This window comes from Geotrypetes seraphini, chromosome 1 (assembly GCF_902459505.1).
Source record: "Geotrypetes seraphini chromosome 1, aGeoSer1.1, whole genome shotgun sequence".
Taxonomy (NCBI): Eukaryota; Metazoa; Chordata; class Amphibia; order Gymnophiona; family Dermophiidae; genus Geotrypetes; species Geotrypetes seraphini.
In genome coordinates this window covers 42,133,098-42,157,563 of record NC_047084.1, presented here as the reverse complement: position 1 = coordinate 42,157,563, position 24,466 = coordinate 42,133,098, and the positions used below count along the sequence as shown (strand labels likewise).

At 41.8% G+C, this 24,466-nt stretch overlaps 1 protein-coding gene across 5 annotated transcripts in view; it reads left to right on the top strand.

Annotated features, from left to right (window-relative positions):
* IPO11 (importin 11) overlaps positions 1 to 24,466 on the top strand; it is a 568,146-nt gene that overhangs the window by 497,733 nt on the left and 45,947 nt on the right. The window contains exon 30 of one of the 5 annotated variants that reach the window (XM_033930416.1): positions 4,712 to 5,009. The exons of the other annotated variants lie outside the window; for them this stretch is intronic. Within the exon in view, the coding sequence (XP_033786307.1) occupies positions 4,712 to 4,807 (96 nt within the window). The 3' untranslated portion in view covers positions 4,808 to 5,009. Of the gene's footprint in view, positions 1 to 4,711; positions 5,010 to 24,466 lie in introns of those variants that run through there. 5 annotated transcript variants of the gene reach the window in all.

Here is a 24,466-nt window from a genome sequence, read left to right as displayed (position 1 = left end):
TGTGCTACAGTATTGGTGTGTGTTAACATGCATTAATATAAATATAATATTTTATAAGAAGATATTCAGCTTTTTTAGGGCCTATACCATTCATTCCACAGATCAGTATATTATATGAATATGCCTGATGATCAGGTTGATCATAATGCGCTCGCATGCATCATGCCTTACAAATTGATTGGGTTATAGCATTAGGTAGAAATGCTACTACTATTTAACACTTCTATAGTACTGAAGGGTGTCCAGTACACAGCGTTGTACATTTTGACATTAAATAGACAAGTCCTTCTCGGAAGAACTTATAATCTAACTTAGACAGACATGACATAGAGCAGTGTTCTTCAACCTTTTTACACCTATGGACCGGCGGAAATAAAATAATTATTTCATGGACTGGCAAACTAATAAGACTGAAATTTTTAAAAACCCCATTGTCGTCCCATCCCCGCGAGCTCAGTCCCATTAACCATCTGATCCCATCCACACAAGCCTCAAATAGTTATGATTTTATATTGAACATATTTTATTAAAGTATAAAAAGAAACAATATTCTGTACAATTATCCTTTTATAAATATAAATAATACAGGGCAAGGATCAACAAAACCCCCGTCTTCCCTCCCCTTCACATATATTCCCTCTACTATCAAGAAAACTGAATAAGCCAAATTATTACAGAATGCTACACAAATATCATGCTAACAGAATACCACAGTCACACATGGCAGGAATGGTGTTAGGGGAGTGGAACTAGGGCAACTGCCTCCTGGTCAGAGAGAGCCCTAAGCCAGCTGGAAGCTAAAGATGCACTGCCTGGGCTTTGCACTCCCCAGTTATGTCTAATATCAGCTCTAGCAGGATACATATTTTAAATCTGATATATTCTAATCACAAGATAGAAATAAAATTATTTTTTTCTACCTTTTGTCGTGTCTGGTTTCTGCTTTCATCTTCTTTTCACTCTCTTCCATCCAGCGTCTGCCCTCTGTCTCTTCAATCCAGCATCTGCCTCTTCCATCCACTGTCTGCCCTCTACTCCTCCCCCTTCCATATGGTATCTGCGTTCTTTCTATGCCCCTCTCTCCTACACCAGATCTAGCATCTTTGTCCCTCTTTCCTTATTTTTCATCTGATCCCACTTCCCAGCATCAATCTCTTTCTACTTTGTCATTCCTCTGTCTCTCCCCTTTCCCTCATCTGATCTCTCCATTCCATCCTGACTCCTTCCCCTTCTCTAATCTCCATGCCAGCTGTTTCCTTCCAATGTTCCTCCTCCCCTGTCCAGCAGTACCTTCTCCCTTTCTTCCTCCCCTTATCCAACAGTAATTCTCATCCCTTCCCCTTCTCCCCTGTCAGCAGTAGCCCCTTCCTCTCCCTTGTCCAGGAGTACCCCTTCTCCCTTTCCTCCTCCTCTTATCCAACAGTAACTCTTGTCCCTTCCCTTTCCCTTCTCCCCTGTCAGCAGTAGCCCCTTCTCCTCCCTTGTCCAGGAGTACCCCTTCTCCCTCCAGAAAATGTTCCCTCTATGTAGGCTAGCAGCAGCTCTGTGTGCTTTTAACTTCGGCACACAGCTGCCCCTAAGCAGTATTTTAGCCGCGGTTTCATGAGGCAGCCTCGGGGCCTTTGGTAGGCCGGCCCGCTTTGATGATGTGATGTGGGCCAGCCTATCAAAGGCCCCGAGGCTGCCTCATGAAACCGCGGCTAAAATACTGCTTAGGGGCAGCTGTGTGCCGAAGTTAAAAGCACACAAAGCTGCCCCTGCTTGTCTGGGGGTGCGGAGACATACGCGGCAGGAGTAGGAGGTGGAAGGCAGGAGTGTCGGCATAGCGACGGCAACAGGAAGTTGCACGTCAGCTGACGCCGGCACTTTTTGCTGTGGCTGGGGACCCGAATCCTTCGTGGACCGGCAACATTTTTTTGCGGACCGGCGGTTGAAGAACTGTGACATAGAGGGTACATTGAGAGGTATAATGTAAGGAATGGATTTCAGATCAGCTTGATCATCATGGTTGTAGTGAGAGTGGATAACATAGCTAGTTGTAAGAAAGATTTGGACAATTTCCTGGAGGAAAAGTCCATAGTCTGTTATTGAGACAGACATGGAGGAAGCCACTGCTTGCCCTGGATCAGTAGCATGGAATGTTGCTAGTCTTTGGGTTTTTGCCAGGTACTAGTGACCTGGATTGGCCACCGTGAAGCTAGATGGACCATTGGTCTGACCCATGAAAACCCTAACAAAAGTCTCCATCAATGACCTCACACAACAACCCAATTTGCTGTATAATTAATATATTTATTAGTAATTTTAATAGTCAGCTTGCAAAGGATAAGTCTCAGCCAATAGAATTAACAGAGCATATACAGAATGCCGGCTTCCGTATACCTGGTGTCTATTCTGACTAATACACTAGTAAACTGATCTTTTTATACATTCTTAACAACCTGAGACCACGTTAGTATATTCTACATTCTTGATTTCTATTGGAATTTCATAATTGTCATTTCATTATCATTTAATTAATTGGTCAACACATATACTTTCTGAGTCATATTGAAGCATGATGTCTTATTGCCAAACGTGGCTTTCCTAATTTCCCTTTCAAAAGAATATGATTTATTATAGTCTTCTGCTCAGAGTCTGAACTCTAGTTTTTTATATTGTAGATACTCTGAGCATCCAAAAATTATTTTCGATTATTTTAGATGCTCAGAGTTTCCTAATTTCTCTGACATATGTTCTTTTAATATCAAGGTCACTAATTTCCGCGCAAGGCCCACCCTTATTCCTGAACTTAATTGCACAGTTATCAATTTCTTATCCTTGTGGTTGATATTATTTCTGGTAAGTCAACTGACCTGGAGTTATAGTTATGTGCTAATTTCCTTCTCAGGATGCTAATTTCCTTTTTCATAAATGTTTGTCATTAGAGACATAGAAACATAGAAGATGACGGCAGATAAGGGCCATAGCCCATCAGGTCTGCCCACTCTACTGACCCACCCCCAAGTCTACTATCCTAGGGATCCCACTCCTAGGTTCCCTTGACTTAACCCTCTAAGGGATCCCACATAGGCATCCCATTTGCTCTTAAATTCTTGCACGCTGTTTGCCTCGATCGCCTGCACCGGGAGCTCATTCCAAGAATCAACCTCTCTCGGTGAAGAAATATTTCCTGGTGTCGCCATGAAATTTCCCGCTCCTGAGTTTGAGCGGATGCCCTCATGTGGCTGAGGATCCTTTGAGAAAGAGAATCTCTTCTTCCATCTCGATACGGCCGGTAATATACTTAAACATCTCGATCATGTCTTCTCTCTCCCTACGTTCCTCGAGTGAGTACAGCCGCAAATTTTTCAGCCTTTCCTCGTACGATAGATCCTGAATGAAATATGAGCTTCTCATGAAAACTGCTTATGTCAGCAGAGAGATAAATTGAGTAAGAAATATGATCTTCTAGCAGTTTGTTTAAGGTGCTTTTAGGCTTAATGTATCATTACCATGTCTTTGTCAATCTGAGGATTTATAGGGGTCTATCTTCACCTCCAGTTTAATGGAGGTCTTAGGATCTTCACCTGTACAGATCTTTTCTCCATCCGTTCCCCTTAATTCTTCCTCACCCATTAAGGATATTTTTATGTTCTTATGAATATTCATATAATATATCACCCTGTGGACCAAATGGTATAAGTCCTAAAAAAGCTGAATATCCTCTCAACAATTTTTTACATTTTCCAAAAAGTACAAAGATCAGGGGGACACTCAATGAAATTATATGGAACTACTTTTAAAGCAAATGGGAGGAAATATTTTTTTCACTCAAAAGAATAGTTAAGCTCTGAAACGCATTCCCAGAGGATGTAGTAACAGCAGTTAGCATAACTGGGTTTAAAAAAGGTTTGGACAGTTCCTGGAGAAGCCAGATATGAAGGAAGCCACTGCTTGCCCTGGGATCAGTAGTATGGAATGCTGCTACTATTTGAGGTTATGCCAGGTTCGTGTGACCTGGATTAGCAGCTGTTGGAAACAGGATACTGGTTTAGATGGATCATTGGTCTGATCCAGTATAGCTATTTTTATATTCTTTGTGTTCTTATGTTCATTAGAAAGCATTATATTTATGCAGTTGTAATAAATGGTAGCTTTATAGTATATTTCGTTTTTTTACCTCCACTATAGTTGGGTGTTTTGTTATTTTGAAAACTTGTATATAACATATATTAACATGTTACATTATGCTATTTACTAACACAAAGACGTTAAATTGTGAGCCTAGAAGGGACAGAGAAAGTACACATATATAATATAATGTGGTTATACCACAGAAAAGCAGTATATCAAATGCAGGGTTATGACTCATACCCATAACATATATTAAAGGCATTAACTTGGAGCAGCACATTTTAGTAAACCCTAGCCCACAGTGTTATATGATTAGTTCAGTTTTTACCAATTAATTTTTTTTCCATTACAACCCAGTTGAAGGCAAAGTAGCCTTCAGAATTTAAACTTCTATATCATTTCATAGAAATTCTCTAGATATGCAGCAGTTAATTACAATGATCAGAAATCAAATTACTGTATGTTGTAATTTAATTAACCCTGGGAATCTAAGAGCATAGTACTACGAAATTCTTGAAATGTGACATGAGTGAACATCAAGAAATACTCAACCAGCACATTTTCTGCTGCTAAATAGATGTTCTCTATTCCGCAGGGACTTACTCAATACATCATTTTTTTTCACTGCTTTGAATTTTGCAAAGACAAAGCTTACAGAAACTGCATTTTGAACTTGCTGAAACTATTTTGACAGCATTATCCAGTGTTGAGCAACTCCCATAAAGAAAAAGAAGACACCAAACATCACAATTTTAAGCAGCACCTTCAGTCAAGATATATCTAGATTAGATTTTTGTAGTGCATTGTATATTGGATTGTTGGCAGTAAAACTTCAAGCTCTTCAGGTAGTTCAGAATGCTGCGACAAAGATGGTTGGTGATATGCATGGATTCCAACGTGTTAGCCCTGTTATAAAAAAAAGTTGCATTGGCTGCTTGTCAAATTTATTGTGCCTAAGAGCTTATGTTGTGAAATGCTATCCTACTTTATTTATTTGAAAATATCTTTATTAGTTTCAGAAATCTGCCAAAAACACTTAGAGGGGCATAATCAAAAACACCGTCTAAGTCCCCTTTTGGCCTAAGTCCTTAAATGTTCAAAGCAGAAGCAGGGAAAATGTCCATAATCAAAACAAACGTCCAAAAGGAGTTTTGTTTTGATTATGGCCTGCCTCTACTAAACGCCCAGATCACCACTACGTCTACAAGTACACCCCCACGACGTCTACACTTTTTGCCCATAATGAACCAAAAAAACGCCTAAGCCCCAAACGTCCAATACAAGGGCTTTTAGGCGAAGGAGGAGCCAGTCCTTCGCTTAAAAGCTGGATTCTGTCAAAAACAACACCGGTTACAGAATCCTCCCCCCCCAACGATCCAGGCAAGAGGGTGCCCAAGCTCCTCTGCCCTGTCGAACCACGACCCCCCCCCCTCTCTTGCCCCGGTGACCCCCCCCCTCTGACACAAATGGGCCAGGAGAGAGCCCAAGCCCTCCTGGCCCTGGTGACCTCCCCTCCAACACGAATGGGCCAGGAGAGAGCCCAAGCCCTCCTGGCCCCGGCGACCCCCCCCCCCTCCAACACGATTGGGCCAGGAGAGAGCCCAAGCTCTACTGGCCCCGGCGATCCCCCGACTGGATTGGGCCAGAAGGGAGCCCAAGCTCTCCTGGCCCCGGTGACCCCCTACCCCCCACCCCCCACTACAATACGGGAAGGAGGGATCCTAGGCCCTCCTGCCCTCAACACAACCCCCCTCCCCCCAATGACTGCCCCCCCCCCCAGAACCGCCAATCGGCCCCCCCCCACTGACCCGCGACCTCCCAGACAATCCCATGACCCACAGGAGGGGCCTAAGGCTCCTGGGCCTATTCAGATTGGACTATCAAAACAGGATAGTGAAAGATGTATATCAACAATAACTATAATAAGAACTACAACAAGTTGATATTGAGAAAATTACCTATCAGGAGGAAAAGATCTCAGATTTTACCACATAGGGAACATATATGTTTTCTCCCTATATTTTTGTGGCATGGGATTGTCTTTCATTGATCAAAAACCTCCTTTTTATAAAAGACATAAATATATTTTTATAATTTTAATCTTTTTATCTTGTTATTTATCCTTTTCTAATCTTAGAATGAGACTTATTTCATAATTATGACAAATACCAAAGGCTAAATCAAGAGCAAAAACATTACTTATCTGCTTCTTTGTAAATGTAAAAGCCTTTAGTGAAAGTGCTGAGTGCTTAGATGAAAGTGCTGAGTGCTTAAATGAAAGTGCTTCAATAGAAGGTGCTTCAAAAATAAAGTGCTTGATGCCTGAAAAAGAAAAAGTATATTGCACAATGAATAAAGTGCAAATGCTTAAAGTTGCCACAGTATATTGAATTCAAATGGCTTAAAAATAGCACTTATCTCAAGATGCTGACAAGCTGATAAAGCAAAATCTTAAAGTCACTCCAACGGCTGAAAAGCTCGAAGCTGAAAATAGCACTCTAAAAGCAACTTTTCATTGGTTGTTCATTCGGCACGGGCCCCGTTTCGCCCAAGAGGGGCTTCATCAGGAAGCTCATTTGTGTCTGCTAGGAATCAATTCAGTACTGAATTGATTCCTTGCAGACACAAATGAGCTTCCTGATGAAGCCCCTCTTGGGCGAAACGGGGCCCGTGCCGAATGAACAACCAATGAAAAGTTGCTTCTATTGAAGCACTTTCATTTAAGCACTCAGCACTTTCATCTAAGCACTCAGCACTTTCACTAAAGGCTTTTACATTTTACATTTACAAAGAAGCAGATAAGTAATGTTTTTGCTCTTGATTTAGCCTTTGGTATTTGTCATAATTATGAAATAAGTCTCATTCTAAGATTAGAAAAGGATAAATAACAAGATAAAAAGATTAAAATTATAAAAATATATTTATGTCTTTTATAAAAAGGAGGTTTTTGATCAATGAAAGACAATCCCATGGCACAAAAATATAGGGAGAAAACATATATGTTCCCTATGTGGTAAAATCTGAGATCTTTTCCTCCTGATAGGTAATTTTCTCAATATCAACTTGTTGTAGTTCGTATTCAGATTGGCCCAGGCGCCTTAGGCCCCACCTGTGGGTGGTGTTTCAGACGGCTGGGCCAATCTGGCCCTATTCTGGAGCCGGCTGGCCTGCCGGATGGGCGGGCTTGGCACCCGTCCATCCATCCAACATTAAAGGTACGGGGGGGGGGGGGGTGGGGGGGGGTCGTGTAGTCAGCCAGGGGGTTGCGGGTCGGTGGGGGAGCCGATCAGGGGTTCTAGGGAGGCGGTCGTTGGGGGAGGGGGGTTGTGTCGAGGACAGGAGGGCCTGGGATCCCTCCTGCCCGTATTGTAGTGGGGGGTAGGGGGTAGGGGATCATCGGGGCCAGGAGAGCATGGGCTCTCTCCTGGCCCGTTCGTGTCAGACGGGGGGTCGCCATGGCCAGGAGGGCTTGGGCTCTCTCCTGGCCCATTCGTGTTGGATGGGGGGTCACTAGGGCCAGGAGGGCTTTGGCTCCCTCCTGGCCTGCTCGTACTCGACGGGGGGGGGGGGGGGCACGATCGCCAGGGCAAGAGTGCTTGAGCTCCCTCTTGCCCCGATGTCATCGGGGGGGGGTTGCAGTTCGACGGGGCAAGAGGGCTTTGGTTCCCTCTTGCCCCGATGTGTGTGTGTGAGGGGGGGTGATGTATCGTGGCAGGAGAGATGCCTCATCTCCCCTACCACTATGCCATCACTCCTCTACCCGAACTGCCGCGACCCGTGGCAGGAGAGATAGGGCACCTCTCCTGCCGTGGGTCGCGGCAGTTCGGGTAGAGGAGTGATGGCATCGCGGTAGGGGAGATGAGGCATCTCTCCTGCCGCGATCCTTGCGGTGGAGGGGTAGGCAGGTTGCTGGGGCTGATTGCAGCAGCCACAATCAGCTCAGTGGCCCCTTTTTCGGCATTTAGACCTGGTTTGACTTCGTCTAAATCAAAAATGTATAAGTGCCGACTAGGCAACCTGCCTAATGTTTTGGTTATACCTGTTGTACGCCTAGGTGTAGGTCAGCCCACCTACCGCCCACCGCCCGCCCTTTCCTCTCATCTAAACACGCCTCTTTTCTCTCTGTGCGTTTAGAAGCAGGGGAAAGGCCTAAGCTGTTTTTAGATATGTCTAAAAACCAGCTTTGGTTATGGATACTTGGACGATCAGGCTTTTTGATCGTCCAAGTAGCCATTTAGGACACTTTCTAGATGTTTTGGTTTTTTTGATTATGAACCCCCATAGCAAATACAATGTGAAATCCTCAGAAATCCCCCCCCCCACCTCATCCCCAAACCCCCACAATCCCCACACCAAGATACAACACAATAAAATTTCTACAACAAATCGTGTGCACTATGATTTAGGGAAGGGTACCTCAACATTACACTTCCAAATCATTTAAGATGATGGATCTTAGTCTCATTGGCAAATCATCTATAAAGGGTATCTACAGCATTAAGAATTTACGTTCTCACCTCGCTCTCAACTGTTCATATTGTTTCTCCAGTTCACAAAATTTGGAGGGGTATTAGAAATCCACTGCTGTAGGGTACCATATTTTGTAAGGATAGCTGACTTTGCAAAAAAGAGACCTATAGCTCTTGTGCCATCATATATATTAGTAGTATCATCCAGTAAACAAATCAAGGGATGTGGAGTCCAATGTAACTTGCATAAGCCACTTAAATAGGACCCCATTGCAGCCAGAATCGATGGATAAATGGACAGTCCCAGATGCTATATTTATATGATGCCTCTGGTGCTCCACACTTGAGACAGGTCCTGTCAGAAGGGAGACCCATCTTTTTAGCCTGAGAGGAATATATACATGCAGTTTCTGCAAAACCATGCCTTCTACTAATTTGGGAACCATATATAGACCATTAAAATTTGTCTATATCATGATACCCAAAATCTGCAATCCAGAGGGCCAAAACTCTGTGCAACAAATGCAACCCTCTCTGAACTTTTAAACCCCTATATAAGCTGCCCACCAGATCCTTTGTGATAGCTTGCAGTGGCCAGTAGTCATCAAAATCTGTTTCAAGAAAGCCTTGCTTATGTTCTTTTATTAAGAACTGGACATAATGATGAAGCTGGAAATACGAATACCAGTCCTGGAGTTTAAAATTATGGTCTTTTTTCAGAGTATCGTAAGATATCATATGTATCTCATCCTCCCACTCCTCTAACACATGCATGAGCTTGGTTAAACCCTGAGTAGTCCAATGGTGGAATCTGCCAGGTGAGCAGCCCGCTAGAAACTCCATATTGCCCTCTATTTGCAAATAACATGACCATTGGGCATGCAATTTATAATACTTATGAAAACTACACCATTCCCATCCGGCAGACTCCACCAACGGATGGCATTGTAAATCTGGCGGCAATTTCTTCCATCTCATGTGAAGTACATAAGCCAAATCAAGACTCATAGCCAAATTCTTCTCAAAAGCTAGGTCACAATAGTCTGTACGGCCAAACATCCAATCACAGACAAAGCGTAAAAGGCAGGCCACATTATAAGCTTTTAGATCTGACAGGCCCATACCTCTCTCCCTCCTAGAGAGCTGAAATTGCCGTGAAGAGGCTCTGGGTTTTCTCTGGCCCCAGAGAAATTTTCTAAGAATATTATTTCATCTCTTCAAATCCTCCGGTTTAAGTATCACCAGCAAATGGTGCAATTCATATAACCATTTAGGTAGCAAAATCATTTTTAATAAATTTACCCTCCCCCACAAGGAGAGAGGCAAAGGAAGCCATCGGTCACAGAGCTGTTTAGTTTCATTCAGTAGTCTGGTGATATTGCTAATGCCATCCTAACAAGTGCTAAAAATGTATGCTTCCAAGAAAACATTGTGGATTAACGATGAGCAGTAGTAATGCCTAATTTAAAACATATACAACATGCTATTTGCATCAGTGGTGCTTTTTCAGTTAAAGGACCAAAGCTGTGGAATGCTCTCCCAGGTACATTGTGGGGCTGCTTAACCTTTCAGCAGTTTAAGAAAAATTTGAAAATGTACTTGTTTAGGCAGGCTATCTTAATTTAAGAGGAAAGACTTTTGGATACTAGTGGCAGACAGGGTGGAAAGATTCTGTTTTTAGTATTTTCTAATTTATTACGTATGTAAAAATTTTTTGCATAGTGGTAGGCAGTTTATAAAAGTAGTAAATAAATAAATAAAAATTCCTAATGAAGTACAGTATGTTGACTTAGGGCCTCTTTTACGAAGCCGTTTAGCACAGGCCACTGCGGTTACGGCCCCGAAGCCCATAGAGATTTAAAGATGCTTTGGGGATGTTGCCATGCGGTTTTGTAAAACAGGCCTTTAGTCACTCACTGCTCTCCACAATTTTATCTAAATGAACTTTATACTGCTGCTTTTATTCTTAACAGCTGAACCCATATTCTGTTTATAGCTTCCTATAAATACGGTATAAACTAAAATATTTTTTCCCACTCCCCCTCTCTCTTCCATTGATATATTTATTGTAAACTGCTTAGATACATTAAGTTTGCAGTATATCAAAATAAATTGAAGCAAAATGTTTCAATGTATCATAGGGTAATTCTTCTAGGGCAGTTCTCTTGGTCAGAAATCCAATAAGGTTTTCCCTTTTCTATAAATGAGGTAGGTTACCAGCATAACATAACAGCAGATTTCTAGACCGCATAACCATGAGTTCAATGCGGTTAACAAAAAATTATACTAATGAAAAAAAAAAAAAACAAGAAATGTTATAAAGAATACAAAGGTATCTTATTAATCAAAAATTTAGAAAAGAGAAAGGTTTCCAGCAACTTTCTAAAATGTTCATATGAAATAGATCTAACTAATAGTAGTCGGAAATCTGATTACATGCTCTATTTATAAAATTATGTGGATGTTTCAGCATGGCCTTCTAATCCGTAGTTTTCACAGCTACCATGCAGTCCTTTTGCCTTACTTAATCCAGGGTACAATTCCAACAAGCATTAAAGTTCCTTTTCTCAACTGGTCTGACTACAGTGTTTGGGCTGAACCCTGCCATCCTCTTAGCTTTCCAATTGCTGACTGATCCATTTTCTTAAACAGGCACTAAAGACCCAACTCTTGGCTTGTCTGCTTCTCAGCCTCTAAACATTAATCTACAGTATCAAGAGGATACTTCACCACAGGCTTCTTGGTTAGAAACTTTCCTAGTCAACATATTATCCTCTTGGATAGCTTAAGGTGGATGCATTTCCAGTAGGCAAAGTTATATCTCTGACTTTCCTCTGGTACTAACTTCCTGTCTTGGTACTTTAGTAAGCGGATGTATAGCTATGTCTTGTAATCAGAATCTTTCACAGCCACCACGCTGCAACCACTCTTCCCCCATCCCCACAACAGCATGCAGAGTAAATTTCCAAGAAGCAATACATTTAATTGTTTTGAGCTTGCCAGACACCTTCGTCCAGTATTTATTTCCAGCATCCCAACCACTGATTGCTCATTAATTCCTTAATGCAATCTATCACAGCATTCTTTCCACAAGCTTCCACCTCACCTCAGGTTGCTTACTGAGGTGCACATTTGACAATGCAGCAAGTTGGCAGCTATTTCACACTGGTCTTTGAGGCAACATTGTTCAAGACCCAGAGCCATGTTGGAAAGTAATTTCAGCACCAGTTGAATAAGTATTTTTACACAACAATGTCAGTTGTTCTTGAATGTGTTTAAGAATTGAAATCACTCTGGTCATTCATTGTCTGTTTTTATATGTATCAAAAATGCATTTAAAATTTGAACAGAAGAGTGCAATATGTAGGAAGGAACAGAAGAGAAGGAGTCGAAAGCACAGTGGAAGAAGCACAAAAAAGAAGTGCAGTATGGGATCTCTAGAATGGATATGGCAAACCAACTATAACAAACGACCTGACATGGTCCATGTTTTGATGAAATGCCTGTGTCAGGGGTTCTCAATGTACAAGTAGTTCAACAGAGATAGATTCCTCTGCTTATTCAAATTATTGCTTCTTAAAAGTCCTCTTGAACTCCATATTCCTTATACTTTCATCAGTGGATAGATTGTGCTCAGAGACATGCAGGAAAAGCCAAGAGGACTTTTAAGAAGTTAGAGCAATTACACTAGTGTGTTTTTTGTTTATTTTCTTGAATTTTTCACGCTGTTTGATTTTTGAAGTTATTTTTCTCCTGTGTAGTTTTGACTTATTCAAATTATTGGACAAATTCCACACATACAATAGTGGAAATGTCACATTCAGATAATTTCAGTAGAAACTACTTATACTGGTGGTAGACTCTGAAAACAAAGACTCAGCTAGAAACAACGCTGGCATATGTTCCTGAATCTGAAGTTAATTTTTATAAGGTAGGAAATGTGTTCTTTTGTGAATTCCTTCAGTTTTTCCTACCTCAGGGAACCATTGATTTATTGAGTCACTTCAGAATCTGGGATTCCTGACTCTAAACTCATTTGCATCTACTTCTATTCTTCCTGTCTGTTTTCTGCTTCTGCAGTCAGTCTGGATTTTAATTCTTGTAGCAACAGCTTTCCAATTTAATTCCAGGTGCTCAACTGGCTTTACCCCCAGTCTAAACCTCATTTGCTTCCTCAATACAGCTCCCAGACTGCCTTCCTCTAATTCTGGATCCTCAGGCATTATAGAGATTAATGCTATAAACTTCTATAAACTGAAGCCCTAGAGGAACACAGCTGTTACGCACTTCATAGGTGCTATTCTATAAGGTAGCACTTAAGTACTATAGCATGTGACCGCAGGGGGTATACAGTACATATGTGTGGATCATAGGCAAACTATTGGCATGTCTCCAAGTGACACATACAACTTATACAATACAATCAGTTATGCATGTCACTTGGTACATTTAGGCATACCATTTATACTTGTCATTGACAAGGGTGTAAACAGGCATAGCTAAACTGAGGTGCATTGATGCTATTATATATAGAATTGGAGGTATGCCTTCAAAGCTACACTTCAAAGCTACACATATATTATAATATATGCAGCCAGGAAGCATAAGCAAAATAAAACAAGCTGACTACCTTGATACTGAAATTAAGTATCTGGAGTTGCAACACCTTAGAAAGAGAGGTAGTAATATCATTTTGAAATTACATTAATTATAATACAAGTATAATGCCATGTTGAGCTGATACGTCAGAGCAGAGATATCTTCTTTTAAATTAAAAATCATTACAATGAAGGTAACAAAGTTAGCACAATACCTTTAAGGAAAACATTCTAGGAATCACATTAAAGCCACAAGGGCAACTTTTGGCACAAACCAAAGATATTAATTATTTCCAAGAGTCATACGATAATAGAATTATATACCTTTAAAGTGAAATCAGAGAGGTGTCGGTTAAAACAATTTTTAAAAGCATTGCAATTAGATACATTAGAAGAAAAAGTCTATATCCTACAGTGTGGTTATGCTTTCTCTGGATGCTAATAGGGTCAAGTAGAATTATTTTTTCAACTTCTAGCCTGGTTTGGTCCTGATCCCCACCTTATTGAGCAAATCCAGCCATTATTTCTTACACCAGTTGCTTAACATAGTAGCATAGTATGATGGGGCTATATGATGCCCCTGGGTGATCCCTGTCTCTCGCCACAGGCGTTTGATCCTGCATCTCCCTGGAGTACCAGTGGTACTTGACTTATCAGTTTAACTCAGCAACACTCAAACACCACAAGTTGCAAAAGGAAATGCTTTATTTCAGCCACTAGCCTTATTCTCAAAGGCTTTTATTCATAGGCCATTTCCCAAATAGTTCCATCCACTGTCTTTACCTGGGCCACATGCCCAACATAATGCTCCAATTCTCATCTAAATGAAGTGGTTAGCCTATGGTGGGGCTGCCCCCAATCATCTCAGTCCTGGAAGCACCCCTGTTCTGGGCTGGGCTCTATGCCCCAACCTCTTGAGTTACTTTCAACAATTTTTTTTTCCTTTTCTCCTTTCCACTGGTCAGCCCAATGCACCACTGTCATTCCTAGTAGCATTTGCGTCTTCTTTAGGGTATAGCACCTCTGACCCGCTTTAGACCCTGATCAGAGTGTAGGGGACATTCCTCCCAATTAATTAGTTGGTTCTTATCACCCCCCCCCCCCCCCCGAATCCCCTCAATAAGTGCTTCAAATAGGGCTGGCTTCTCAACTTTATATCCCTCTCTTTATCCAGGAATCTGCTTTACTTATAAGTCATACACATGCAGCAAAGCCATCCTATTAGCTTGGAGGACAGGCTCATTCATTTCAATATCCCACTGAATATGTCCTGGAACCAACTCTTGCATTCAGGCTCACTCACTCCTTTTCACTTCATAATGATTTATTTTTATTTAGTTAGTTATTTTTAAAATTTCTAGATCACTTAAGTCTAAGTGGTTTCCATACAAAACATACATAATATTCAATCAAACAACACATTACACATGTTGTAACAAAAATTGGCCATGATGGTTATATTTACAATCTAATAAAATATGCTCAACATAAATTATTCATACATACTTTCAGACACATTGTTTTCCCCCAAAGAGTCCACCTCCATGCTATACCCAGAGTCACTAAAGACAGATTCACCACTGTGTCCTGGTTACATGAAGTCTTCCTCCTCTGAGAACACCTCACTGCACCCTGGCTGTAGGAATATACTGTAGCTTGGGACATCTTCAGAGCCTCCCTCTTCCCCAGCTTCTCCCTCTCTGCCACCCTAGCTTAAAGAGCTTTACTTTCCTAACCTGGTTCTCTCCACTATTCAGGCAAACTGGGAAAATCCCTTCTCTTCAAAATCACAGGTCTTTGGAACGACCTCACCACCCCGCTGCGGAACCTGAGCTCCCTTCAGTTATTCCGCAAACAACTGAAAACCTGGCTTTTCAGCAAATTGTAGCTCTATCCTTCCCCCCTTTCTCTCCCCCCTTCTACACATAAGTTCATGTAATCCTTTTTCTTCTTCTCTACCCACTATTTTAAGTGTCGAGCTCCATTCTCATGGAGATGATGCGGTATATAAACTTAAGGTTTAGATTAGATTAGTGCAGAGTTCCTGGAGCAGGAAGAAACAGGAACTTTCTTTCACAAAATTTCACAAAAAGATGGTGTTTTAACAGTTTTCTAAAGTTTGTCAAATCCCTTTGTTGGTGTATATACTGTGAGAGCTTGTTCCATCCCTCAGGACCAGCCTCAGGACCAGGGATAGGAACATAGAAACATGATGGCAGATAAAGGCGAAATGGCCCATCCAGTATGCCCATCTGCAGTAACCATTATCTCTTCCTTTCTCTAAAAGATCCCATGTAACTATCCCAGGCTTTCTTGAAATCAGACACAGTCTCTGTCTCCACCACCTCTAACGGGAGACTGTTCCACGCATCTACCACCCTTTCTGTAAAAAAGTATTTCCTTAGATTACTCCTGAGCCTATCACCTCTTAACTTCATCCTATGCCTTCTCATTCCAGAGCTTCCTTTCAAATGAAAGAGACTCAACTCATGCGCATTTACATCACATAGGTATTTAGACGTCTCTCAAGAATCCAAATCGCAATAACAAAATATAAATACAATCAGCAAAAAAATTGTTATTAGCCTAGTGGTGGAGATACCCCATAAAAGTACATTTATAATAGGTGGAGAAAAAGCCTCAACTTTTTTCAGCGTGAGAAGTGCTATAGCAGGAAGATCTACTTGCTGCTGTTGTTGCCGTCGTCAGAAGATAAGTGAACTGTTTTGTCCTTTTTCTGGCTCCCTGTGCACAGTGGTGGCTTTGGTCCCGTTTTAAAAAGTTACATTTTGAAATGTGTGGAGTTTTTTTGCCTATGATACAGAGCAGGACTGGCTTAAGAACTCATTGGGTTGCCGTCCGTATATTGTTGATAAGTTGAGGCTTTTTCTCCACCTATTATAAATGTACTTTCATGGGGTATCTCCACCACTAGGCTAATAACAATTTTTTTGCTGATTGTATTTAAACGTCTCTATCATATCTCCCCTCTCCTGCCTTTCCTCCAAAGTATACAGATTGAGATTTTTAAGTCTGTCCCCATACACCTTATGACAAAGACCACGCACCATTTTAGTAGCCTTCCTCTGGACCGACTACATCCGTTTTATATCTTTTTGAAGGTGTGGCCTCCAGAATTGTACACAATATTCTAAATGAGGTCTCACCAGAGTCTTATACAGGGGCATCAATACCTTCTTTTCCACTACTGGCCATACCTCTCCCTATGCACCCTAGAATCCTTCCGGCTTTCGCCATTATCTTTTCAACCTGTTTGACCACCTTAAGATCATCACATACAATTACACTCAAGTCGCGCTCTTCTGTCATGCACTTAAGTTCATCACCCCCTAAACTGTACCATTCTCTCGGGTTTTTGCAGCCCAAATGCATGACCTTGCATTTCTTAGCATTAAATTTTAGTTGCCAAATTTCAGACCATTGTTCAAGCTTCACCAGGTCTTTCTTCATGTTATTCACACCATCCTGGGTGTCTACTCTATTGCAGATTTTGGTATCATTCGCAAAGAGACAAATCTTACCCGACAGTCCTGAAGCAATATCGTTTATAAAAATGTTAAAAAGAACAGGCCCAAGAACAGAACCTTGAGGCACACCACTGGCAACATCCCTTTCCTCAGAGCGATCTCCATTGATCACTACCCTCTATCGCCTTCCACTCAACCCGTTCTTGATCCAGTCTGTCACTTTGGGACCCATTCCGAGGGCACTCAGCTTATTTATTAGACGTCTGTGTGGAACACTATCAAAGGCTTTGCTAAAATCTAAATACCACATTTAGCACACTCCCTCTATCCAATTCTCTGGTAACCCAGTCAAAGAAATTAATCAGATTTGTCTGACAAGACCTGCCTCTAGTGAATCCATGTTGCATCTGGTCCTGTAATCCACAGGATTCCAGAAACATCACCATTCTCTGTTTTAAAAGTGTTTCCATTAATTTGCTTACTACAGAAGTCAGACTTACCTGCCTGTAATCCTTACTTCCATTTTTGTGGAGAGGGACCACATCCATACTTCTCCAGTCCTCCAGTACCACTCCTGACTCTAGAGACTCAATGAAAAGGTCAGTCAGCGGAGCCACCAGAACTTCCCTAAGTTCCTTCAGTACCCTCGGATGTACACCATCCAGCCCCATCACTTTTATTTTAGCTAGCTCCTCACAAACACAACTCTCTGAAAATCAATCAGGGTCTACCACTCTTCTGTCGCTATTCATGTTTGTCCTCTGCGGTCCTACTCCTGGCGCTTCAGCCGCGAACACAGAAATATTTGTTAAGCAATTTAGCCTTTTGTTTAGCAGCATCTACATATTTTTCCTCTTCACCTTTGAGTCTCTCAATGCCACTTTTTCACTTCTTCCTATCACTAATATATCTAAAAAAGGTCTTATCTTGCCCATTTTACCGTGTCAGCTATTTTTCTTCCATTTACTTCTTTGCTTTCCTGACTACACGACCAGCCTCTCTTAACTTTTCCAGATATTTATGCCTGTCTTTCTCTTTCTGTGATCTATTTTGAGAACCAAAGCGGCCTTCTTTTCCTCTTAATTTTACTTACTTACCTCACAAAAAAGATGTGCCGCTCTTATAATTACTCCTTTCAGCTTTGCCCACTGCATTTCCACTCCTTCCAGACATTCCCATCCAGACAACAATTCCTTGACGTAATCCCCCATCCGAACAAAGTTAGTTTTTTAAAAGTCTAGAACCTTTGCTTTTGAATGAACCCTCTCTATACCCCTCTTAATATTAAACCGCATCATTCAGTGATCACTGGATGCCAGATGATCACCCACTGTAACATCAGAAATACTTTCCCCATTTGAAAGCACTAAGTCCAGTGTAACCCTGTCCCATGTGGGTTCCATTTCCAACTGCTGGATCAGTTCTTCTTGTAGAGAATCCAGGATCTCCCTACTTCTAGAAGACCCCACAATAGGGATTCCCCAATCAACATCCGGCATTTTAAAATCACCTATTAGTAGAATTTCCCCCTTTTTAGATATATTTAGATTGGTTACTATTAAATCTCTGTCCACTTCTTCCGTCTGTGAAGGAGGCTTGTATATCACACCAATGTAAATATATTCACCATTCCCTCTTTCCAAATTGATCCACAGTGCCTCTTCCTTGCCCTGCAGATCCTGCAATTATGTGGCTTTAATATGATCTTTAACATATAATGCTACTCCCCCCTCCTTTTCTTCCTACCCTGTCTTTCCTGAACAGATTATAGCCTGGTAAAACTACATTCCAGTCATGGTTCTCCATGGACCATGTCTCCGTGATCATCACTATATAAACCAACTCATCTTCTTCCATCACAGCTTCTAGATCTGGAATCTTGTTTCCCATACTTTGAGCATTAGTATATACTGATTTCCAAACATTGCCCCCTTTTCCCATCCGTGTAGAGGTATTCAGTGATTTACTTACCTGAGGGCTTATACTTACCTGGGGGCTTTGATCATCCTGCCCATCACTTCTAGTTTAAAGCCCTCTTCAGTAGATTAGCCAGCCTGCTGCCAATGACACTTCTTCCCTTCTTTGATAGATGCACACCATCCCTACTCAGCAGCCCTTGGAAAATCATCCCATGGTCCAGGAAGGGGGACAGGACACTGGAATTAGGCAGCCCTTGCTCTACCTGCCAGCTTAGCTGATGGCAGTGCAATCTCCGAAGCTACCAGTTGGCAGCTTTGGGGAGTCCTCCCGGCTCAACTGATTGAGGATTCCCCTGTTGTGATCAGCTGAGCCAACAGGGAGAATCAAGCAGCAGTGACAGAAATTTTTGTTTTATTTTAATGGGCACAGCTGCTGTGTGTGTGATGTGTGCTCACACAACACATGCACAACAGCCATCGGTAGCACCAGAGCTGCTGGAAAATTCTGGCACCAATTATTCAGTGCTGGGGGCAATCCCTTTAGTGCATCAAAAGGAGAGCTCAGGATACTAATGAGCTCCTTGTAATGCATTTGCTTAGGGTTCTCAGTGGCTGCTACAACAAATGGTAGCAACCAAGAACTCTTTTGTGCATTAGCAGGAGAGCTTTCCATGACAGCAAGACTGCTTTAATGAGTCTTACTGCTACTGAAAGCTTTTATGCATCGGGCTCAAGAGTCCTTATTACGGTTGCCCACATTCCTTTGTATTTAATCAGCCAGATTGCCATCTTGACAATTCGAACAGGGTTACAGGTTTCTTCCTTCTGAAAGGCATGCCTGAGCAAAAGTCTTTATTTTAGCATAGAGTACTATATAATCTGTATAAGCTATATCACAGGTCTGGCATAATCAAGCTCTGTAATACACCAGTTATGTTGTTACAGGGGCTCTTAATGAGCTGAAGTAAATTTCCATATGGGCTCTGTCAGTGATGTCAGCCACGTTATGAGGACTTTTATTCTGTTGTCCAAAGATAAAACTTGCTACAGATAAAAGGGTAAAGGGTCATGGATTTGATATACTATCTTTTTGTGGGTACAATTAAAATGGTTTACATATTCTATATGTAAATAAGAATCTTGGTAACCTATCCTTATACTGGCAGCTTATACGTAGCTCCTAGCTAATTATTAAATCTGAATTTTGCTGCTTGTAATATGGGTATACTAATTAATGATGATTCAAGACCAAGGCAAGATGCTCAAGATATACAGCATTAGAAACACATCTTACCAAATTGGAACATTTTAAATTGTGTAAAGCTTAGGCTGTGCCTCATATAAAAATAAAGAAATGTTAATGTCAAGTCTATTGTGTGAATGTATAGGAACATCTTTTTAAAGTTTGCTTCTCTGGTTCCCTGACGCAGCTATTGTGAAACACAGTCCATGTCGGGGTTGAGTTCTAAACTATTCAAGTCTTCATAAGATAAGTTTGATATTTCATATTGAAGTTACTAATGGTATCAATCTGATGTGACATGTTTAAAATTGTATGCTATATTTAGATTACTAAGGTGGACCAAAGGTTTTTTACTTTATGGTCGTTCCTTCATACATCTGTTTCTGTGAGCACACTTCACATACAAACATTGATTTTAAGTGCATGACTAAATGACTTATGGCCTCTTTTACTAAGCCGTACGGCAACAGTCCCGAAGCCCTTTAAATCTCTATGGGCTTCGGGGCCATTAGCACAGCACTGCCGCTAGCACGGCTTTGTAAAAGAGGACGTTCGTTTGGGGGTTTGCCATTTTCTCTTGTTAAACTTGAAAGCTGGGCAAATTACTTAAGCCTTCATTGCCCAAAGTATGAAATAATTATATATATATCTATATCTATAATAATAAAACGCTAAGCGCGCATGCGCACTCTCACTGCGTGCTTCCCTGATCCCTGTTCTATCGCGCTGTGCCGGCAAGAGTGCACATGCGCGCTTACTACGTCACACATGGCAACTCGGCATTTAAGCGCGATTGAATGTCTCACTCAGGAAAAGCAAGGGCCCGACAAGGTGGAAGAACAGCAGCAGCCCCCGAAGATTCTCACCAGTCCAATCCCTCTCCAACCTCTCCTTCCTCACCGACGCCGAAGAAGCTGCAGCTGGGGCAGTCGGGGCCTGCCCAATCCGCCCAGGCCCCACTCCCTCTTGCGGCGCTGGCGGTGGCTGCCGGAAGGAGGGCTCTGAGCTGCTGAAGACTGTCCCCAAAACACCGGCGGAGAGTCAGGCACTGCCGCCGCACAGGGCTGGCGACCTGAACATGTTCCGGGCAGCGGATGAAACCTTCACCAACGCCAAAGAAGCTGCAGCTGGGGCAATCGGGGCCTCCCCCGCCACACCCAACACGCCCAGGCCTCGCTCCCTCTCGTGCTCCAAGCACTCACTCCAGGTAGCTGAGAGGAATGCCTGCAGGGTGTCGTGCCGGTGCTGCAGGTGAAAGGGGGCTGCTTTGGTTGGAGAGGTGTGCTGGGGGACAGACAGCTTTGCTCGGGGGGAGGAAGACAGAAGGGGGCCACGGAAAAACAGGGAGAGGGAAAGAGGGTTGCTTTGGAGGGAGGGGTGTGCTGGGGGGCAGACAGCTTTGCTTGGGGGGAAGACAGAAGGGGGCCACGGAAGAACAGTCAGGGAGACAGAACAGGGCCACGGAAAAACAGACAGCATCCAAGGAGAGAGAAACAAATAAAAATAGACAGACAAAGGTCAAGGGGAGAGAGAGAAAGAAAGACAGACACACATCTATTCTAGCACCCGTTAATGTAACGGCTCCTATCCCCTTTCACTGTTGTTTGGCTCTACCGGGACAATACTTCATCAAATAAAATTGTGACAGTTAATGTTCATCCCTATCACTTCCAGGTCCTTTTCTGGATCAATTAAATAACAGTACAGCTACTTTCAATGATTATAGCTTATTTAGTAGAGGATACTCAAATACATATTTGATTCTCAGTTTGGACAAAATTTCCAAACGTGTGTCTTTGAATGCTGTGCATTAGGACTGTTGAAACTGTTGAACATACAACATATGCTCTTTAGAGTCATAAATACCCGACAGCCTGGGATTTTTTTTTTTTTAGTGTATGAGGTATAAGTCCTATAACCAAATTGATTTCTTCTTGTGATTGACAGATCTGGTTGCAGTTATGCTAGACTGTGATATAATTTCACCTAGATGTATCTCAGATTATTGCCCTTTTTCAATAACCTTAGATTTGATGGCTAAACCTTGTACTCCAGTGCACAGAACATGAATTTTTCATTTATAGGTGATAAGACATATAAGGATTTAATTGCTAAAACAGTTGAAGGCTTCATGTCCATAGCCCCTTTTTAGATTGGACTGCTATTTCCTGGTGGGAAACTCTTAAAGTAATACTTAAAGGATCAATTGTATTATACAGCAGCTTTCTAAAAATGAAAAAAAAAAAAAGAATGGCGCAACAGAAGACTCCTTCACACTATTACAAAATATTAAAAGAACATAAAATATACCATATTATATAGTTTCTTATACCTTGCAAAATTTCAACAAGGATTCAATATGGTTTACAATAAGATTACTGAACAATAAATGTGAACAATGATTTACAATCTTAACAAGAGAAGAGATATATCTTCAACATTTTCCTGAAGTGGTAACACCCTCCTCAAAGGCACAACAAAAAATGAAATAAGAAGACTCCAATTAGTACAAAATACTGCAGTAAAAATTTTATTTAATGCAAAAAAAAATATGATCATGTCACCCCTCTTTTACGTAAAGTTCACTGGTTGCCTATTCATCACAGAATCGCCTATAAAATTGTTTTATTAACATTTAAAACAAGAAAAAAAACAACCAGCCAGAATTCATTAATAACCTACTTATCCCTTACAACCTTACAAGGACTTTACGATCTACAGCTCAAAACCTTCGTACTATCCAATCATTGAAACATATAAATACATTAAGGTCTGCAATTTTTTCTGTTAGCACCCCTTCTCTTTGGAGCAGTATTCCAAACTACCTATGCAAAAAACTTACACTAACAGACTTTAAGTCGAAATTAAAGAAATTTCTCTTCCTTGACGCTTTTGAAACCTAATTGTCTTTTTAAGGACGACCTAGTACCTAGAAGGATTCTTAATACCTGCTCTCCTTCCTATTCTTTTTTACTCTTACATGTTTTCTTTTCTTTACAAATTGTAGCTCTAGCCCTTTTTTCCCTCTTGTCTCTGTTTGTAATTTTTTTTTTTTTTAGTTTATTAGTCTTTTAAAGTTAGTATTTGCCCTAGTGTTGTGTGTTTTTAAACTATATTTTAGTTAATATATGGTTTTAACATTTTTGTACACTGCCTAGAAGGTTTGATTAGGCAGTATAAGAAATTTTAAATAAACTTGAAACTTCAAACGCAGGTGCTGTAAAGTAGATTATTCCAAACTTTGGGGCCATGGAATTCAAAGGTAGATCCATACACCTTTTCCAGTGAACATATGAAGAGGGAGGGAAGGTCAGCTTGCTACTACTACTACTAATCTTTTCTATAGTGCTAGTAGACATAAGCAGCGCTATATGTAAAAACAAATTTTTTTTAATCAATACAAATGTGGTCATTACAAACACAGAAAATTATATTATTCGAAACAATCTTAGCAGTGTACTGCCTGTCACAAGAGAACATTCATCCAGATTTACCTGGGTATGTAGAATTATTTTCCTGTTGGCTTGGCAAAGCATCAACTCTGAAACATAGGGCTTCTTTTACATAGGCGCACTAGGGCATTAACGCGCGGAATAGCCACAACCGCCTCCTTTTGAGCAGGTGGTAGATTTTTGGCGAGCGCGAGCTGTAGTGCGTGCTAATCTGGTGTGTGCGTTAAAAACACTAGCGTACCTTTGTAAAAGGAGCCCATAGTTTTTTTCCAGTGTCAAGAAGGACTACCTTGGGTTCATTAGCTGTCCTCTACACTGACTTCCTCTAAGCAACAAACCTCTTCCCAGCAACCTAAATTTATTGCAGGAAGACATTTCCCTATTTCTCCAAGCCAAAGCCATAGTACAGAATCAAAGGCTTTATTTGAGGTACCGAGGTCAGATTTACCGGTCTGTAGTTTCTTGAATCTCCCCTCGAACCTTTCTTGAAGATCGGTGTAACATTCGCCCCCTTCCAGTCTTCTGGAATCCTTTCTGATTTGATCGACAGATTGGCTATTAATTGCTCGGATGGATGCCATCCGGTCCTGGGGATTTATCATTTTTAAGCCTATCAATCTGCCTGCATACGTCTTCTAGACCACAGTTCTTCAACCGCCGGTCTGCAGACTGGTGCCGGTCTGCAAAAAAATCTTGCCGGTCCGCGAAGGATTCGGGTCCCCGCCACAGCAAAAGGTGCCGGCGTCAGCTGACGTGCAACTTCCTGTTGCCATCGCTGTGCCGGCACTCCTGCCTTCCACCACCGACTCCTGCATCATCGAAGCGGGCCGGCCTACCAAAGGCTCCGAGGCTGCCTCATGAAACCGCGGCTAAAATACTGCTTAGGGGCAGCTGTGTGCCGAAGTTAAAAGCAAACAGAGCTGCCACTAACCTACATAGAGGAAACATTTGCTGGAGAGGGAAGGAGAGAAGGGAGAAGGGGTACTCCTGGACAAGGGAGGGGAAGGGGCTACTGCTGACAGGGGAGAAGGGAAAGGGAAGGGACGAGAATTACTGTTGGATAAGGGGAGGAGGAAAGGGAAAAGGGGTACTCCTGGACAAGGGAGGGGAAGGGGCTACTGCTGACAGGGGAGAAGGGAAAGGGAAGGGATGAGAATTACTGTTGGATAAGGGGAGGAGGA